Consider the following 5,158-nt stretch of genomic DNA (forward strand, 5'->3'; position numbering starts at 1 on the left):
AGCGCGGGCACAGGCTGGGAGCCCGGCGGCACGGGGCAGCCTTTCCGCGTCCCGGGAGCCGGAGCTCGAGCCCTGCCCTTCCCCTTCCCCCTCCCCCCCGGATGCCCCGGGCATGACAGCGCCGGCTCGGGGGAGCCCGCCGTTCGCATGGGCCGCCGCGGAGATGCTGCGGGGCCGCTGAGGGACCATGCCGCGCTGCCGCGGCGCCGGGCAAGGCTGGACCTAGCCGCGAGATGAGGCGGTGCCCGGCGTGATTCCCCCCCCCACCTCTCTTTTGTGTTGGCGCCTCGACCTGCCGCCCGGCGCTCCGAGCAATGGCTACAGAAGTGGTGTGCGGGCTCATCTTCCGCCTGCTCCTGCCCCTCTGCCTGGTCGCGGGTACGTGCGTGCTGCCGGGCGGGATGATCGCTGGGGCTTTAGCTCGGGAGACAACATCGCCGTCCCCTTGCTGCCCCGGGGGCTGGTCCTCGGAGGGAAGGAGCGGTGCTGAGCCTGGGGGGCCTCTGAACCCGAGCCTGCTACACCTGAAGTGCTGGAGAGGGACAGGGTGTGTGGGGGGGACGAGCCTCCTTATATCCTGTCCCCTCTGCCTTTCAGCACCCGCTCTGCTACGCGCTGGGCTCCGAGCCTGCAGCCTCCAGGGAGCGGGGGGCTTTGGTGGCTGGGCGCCCCCCAGACCTGGCGCTTGGGGGAACTGGGAGGGTGACCCTCCCTTGGGCAGCCCTAGGGAAAGGGGCGACCCGTTGTGGCCGCTTCGTGCCACCTTCCTTTCTCTTTGCTCTTTTTGCTGTTTGTTTCCAAACCCAGCGCCTGTTGAGAAGGTTGCTCCGGTGCAGCTGTGCCCTTCAAACAGGGGCATCCGTGCGGGCAACAGGAGTGCATGGGTTGCCCGATTTTTTTTTTTTTTTTTCTCCCTTGCTTGAAACAAGGACGTTTTCCTGGTGGGCAGGGATTGCATGGTGTTATTACTAGGCATTCATCGGGGGAAACAAAAAAGAAAAGGGGGGTGGTATTATTTTTGGACTGAGACCTGCAGTGCCGGCCACTCTGACAGCTTCCCCGGCTTTGAAAATCAAGCTTAGACTCGGTGACAGACAAACCCTCCCCAGTGCAGCTGTTTCGCACCCAAGACCTCAGTGTCCCAAAAGCAAGAGGATCAATCAGCCAAGCGATCCGAAACTAGAAAACTCCAGAAGGGGCTTGGGACTGAGTTGCTGTCAGGTCAGGGTATCTAAACCTGCGCTATGGGTTTCATTGGAACTGCGGGACCAGAGCAGGATCGCTGTGGCAGCTCTAGCAGGAATGACAGACAGATTAAGATTAAATATGTAGATAGATTGTATGTAGGTAGATATGTGTATACAAAGATAAATAGATCATGTGTATAGATGCATAAAGTATTATCAAAGGTCCCTTTAATACTGCACTGCATTTTCACTTGCGATGGATGTATCCCTGCCTACGGACAGGGCCAGCTGTTGCAAGCATGAGTAGGACTTATGTAGAAGGTGGTGTGTGTGGTATTGCAGAGAGTCCAAATCTTGTGTGAGACACCAAGTTTTCTCCCATTTCTGAATAGTTAATCTCTTGGCAGCAATGGGGCTTTCTACATCCTAAACTTCAGTGTGGAGCAGAGGCAGGCACTTGCTCCCCCCAACCAGTTATGTGATCATAAGGGACAAGGAGAAGAGAAAGACTTGCCCCCTCCAGTATGTTCATGCTCAAGAGTGGGGTCATAGGAGGCCAATAAGGCTGGATCTTCTCCCTTGCCGCTGAGTGGCGGCAAGTCCTGTGGCTTTGAGACAGGGCAGTGCTGCTCCCTCTGCTTTCCCAGAGCGTAGGGAAAAGTGCAGTTGGAAAGGGCAAAGGAGCAAAGGGGTGAGCTTGGAGCCAGGAACTGGAGAGCCTTGGCAGCTCCTTCACTCACTTGTGAAGGACGATGGGCTGCAGGGCACCGCTGCACAGCCCGGGAGAGGGCAGATCCTCTCCTGCAACTCCCTGGGTGCAAGCAGGAGGCATGTGTGTCAGGCCGGGCGCAGGCGAAGCTGGCCCCCTCCTACGCTCCTAGCCTCCCTCAGGGTGTAGCTAGTTCCCACCCATGCACTAGACTGAGAGCAAACCTGGGGGTGGGAGGGCTGGGTTGGGGCTGAGGGAAACAGGCAGATCCAGGCCCAGCACCCTGCTCCCTGGCTGGGGCGAGGCTTTGGGAGATTCCCCAGGGGCCGCTTGCATTAATCCCTGCCCGGGGAGGGAGCATAGTGCACTTGGGATACAGCTCTTCAGCTTGGCAGACAGAAAGCCTTTCCCCCTGCCTGCCAGCTTTTCTCTGCCTGGAAGTGGTGGTTTCAGGTTCTGGCACTAAGCATGCCTTCAGTGTGTTGGGGTGCACCTCCATATGGGAGCCTCATCTAATCAATGCAGGGTTGGTCTCTATTTCCTTTGGCCCTAAAACCTGCAGGGGACCTGGTGCTCCTATGTCTGGGCCTTCTGGGGCAGGGGAAATGGGGAGGGGGCATTTGGCTAATGGAATGTGAATAGAAAATGTAACCAGGTTTGTGGGGTTTGTTTTGTTTGTTTGTTTGTTTGTTTGTTTGTTTGTTTTAATGCCTGCTTCACAGGGTGCATAGGTACCCAGTGCTGTAGGGCACAAGGCACTGGTAATTTAGTTGCATTCTGGAGGGCATGAGGCATGCCATTTCTGGTCTAGAGGGGTATAGTTGAGCAGCCTGTCTTTTTGCCATCTCCCTGTTCAAATTGGGATGACCTCTTAAAGAACTCGGCAGTGCTTGCATGTGCTGCTCTTCTTTCTCCAGACTGGCCATAGTTAACATTCCCAAATGTTTGTGTGTACACCCTTCAAGATGACGAGGCAGGCTTTGGACTTTTACTTCCTGACAAATGAGTGGTTTTGCTTCTAGTCAGTAAGAATAGCTAGGATGGTAAACTGATCACTCTTTGAAATTGTAAATCTTTTGAGTATTTATATATTTTGTTCCAACAATAACATATATATGTGAGCCTTGGAGTGTAAAGAGGGACTCAGGGAAACTTACAGTACAAGGGGGATATAATTCTAGAAAAATGTACTCCTGACATCATACTATAAAATGTAGCATACAGTTGATGACATTGCCTTGCTACCAAGTGCTGCTGACAACAGTATCTTTCCTTGCCGTTCTCTTAATTTCTGAAAAGATTAGTTTCATACATGTTTAGCTACCTTGATTGTTGTGTTGTAGGGTATGTCTATACGGCACAATGCAGAGCCATGCATCGATACCCGAGTTCCCAGCATGGCTGCATGAGTGAAGTGCTTTGTCTAAGCAAATCGTCCCTGCTATGAAGGCTACATTGGATATCTGTGCACAGCACTGTTGTCCACATAGCACATATATAGTTGTGGGGGTTTTTTTGTTTGTTTGTTTAGTACTGTAGTAGTTATCTTTGTAAATGTAAACTGATATTGTCATGAGATATTCTCAGTTGAATTATATTTAGAACAATAAATAATTAAAGTTTTAAGAGCTGGTCTAGGTATTTTTGGATTCTGGGTTGTTGAAACTTTTTTTGGGGATGTGGAAAAAGGATATTTGCAATGGGCATTGGTTTGATATTAACTTGATATACCGCATCATGCATAAGTTTTTACTGTTAAAGTCTCAAAGTTGTGACTGCTATGCTCTTGAAGATGAAAGCCTGCCAGGGCTGCATGGTATCACTTCTTGTTATCGTAAGCTTCTTGAGCACAGGTTGTCACTTATTTCAAACTGTGAGAGAGCTCAGAGTGGATTCTGGACAAATAGTGACTAGAATACCAAAGTGATTTTTACCTCTGTGACTCTTTCAATACCAGAAGTATGGGTTAGAATAGTGCAGTAGAACTCATTCTACTCTAGCCTCTTCTCAGCAATACCATGTCAAGAAGCAAATTTATTCTCCCACGCCTGCAGTATAAAGTCAACTATTGTGTGATTATTGAACAAAATAGATTTACTGTCTCACATTGCCACTGTGGCATGGAATTTATCTGTCTGATTTCTGACATTAATGATACTATATTACAGTATTAAATAGGCTGGAAAATATTGGGGAAATAACACACCAGATGCCCCAAACTGTTAGGGGCTATGTATTTTTAAAACTGCTAAAATAAGCAGTTTTTAGTTGAAGGATGATGCTTAAGAAAGAGCTCACTGATATAGCTACTTATTTTCCTTGCTGTGCCTCTCAGGTATGATTGGTAAGATTAGTGAGTTGGGGTCAGGACAGAAATGCTGATGTTTTGCTTTCTGCATGTAACTCCAAATATGTTCAAGGAAAAAGGATAACCCATGGTGATAAAGGATTGATTTGTTTTTAGTAGCATTTATTTCATCTCTGTTTTGAGCCTAGAGAATTACGGATCTAAGTGCCTATTAAAAACAAGAACCTCACATGTGTGAAAACAAAAGCTTATAAAATGAAGCCTCTGGCACAGCCTTGGGGTTTTGCTATTGATCTACCATAGTATTCTTCTGGCCAGTGAAATAAGGCAACATTTATGCATTGTCTGACATGAGTGATTGGGGTACAAGAGAACTCCTTAAAGCACATAAGACTTCCAACTCACCTCACAGTTAACATTTTTCAGAGAGAGAATGCTACATTTAGTAAGACTAGTAAGTTCTAATTTTATTGTTGGGTATATTATTATTTTTATTACTAATATTAAAAAATCCACAAAAGGAAGCAGAGCTTGTGGTATTTGCATTGAAAAAAAACCATATTTTTAGTGCACTGACTACCTTGGAATTGGCATAAATTGATTGTTTGGTATAGTATTCATATGAGCTTCTAATATGCAGAATGCTATTTCCCTCTTTGCTGCCATCAGACCTCAGCATTTTAAAGAGGTTAATTATAAATACAGTCTTAAGCTAATTGCTTCATTTTGTCTAAAAAGCCTTAAACCACAGCCTCTATGTAAACCATGATTTTTAGCTCATCTCTATCCAATTGTTTTTATTTAATTCTATTAATGAGTTTTGTTAATTTTCCAACTTTTTCTACCCTACACATCTCGATTCTGACCAAGATAAAAGGTGTAAATTCTGAAAAGGTGAGAGAGTCAATTTTTGGAGTTCAGTAGCCAGACCAAAAGCAAGAATTACTGCATATA

General features: G+C 47.5%; 1 protein-coding gene across 3 annotated transcripts in view; it reads left to right on the forward strand.

Annotated features, from left to right (window-relative positions):
- The first annotated feature begins 68 nt into the window (after positions 1–68).
- Positions 69–5,158, forward strand: part of PIEZO2 (piezo type mechanosensitive ion channel component 2) — a 498,844-nt gene continuing 493,754 nt past the window's right edge. For 2 of the 3 annotated variants that reach the window (XM_019545872.1, XM_019545881.1), the window contains exon 1: positions 69–378. In XM_019545872.1, coding sequence (XP_019401417.1) covers positions 315–378 — 64 coding nt within the window. In that variant the 5' untranslated portion in view covers positions 69–314. The remainder of the gene's footprint in view (positions 379–5,158) is intronic. The other variant, XM_019545888.1, reaches the window with a different exon arrangement.

This window comes from Crocodylus porosus, unplaced genomic scaffold (assembly GCF_001723895.1).
Source record: "Crocodylus porosus isolate Cpor-Errol unplaced genomic scaffold, CroPor_comp1, whole genome shotgun sequence".
NCBI classification, from domain to species: Eukaryota; Metazoa; Chordata; order Crocodylia; family Crocodylidae; genus Crocodylus; species Crocodylus porosus.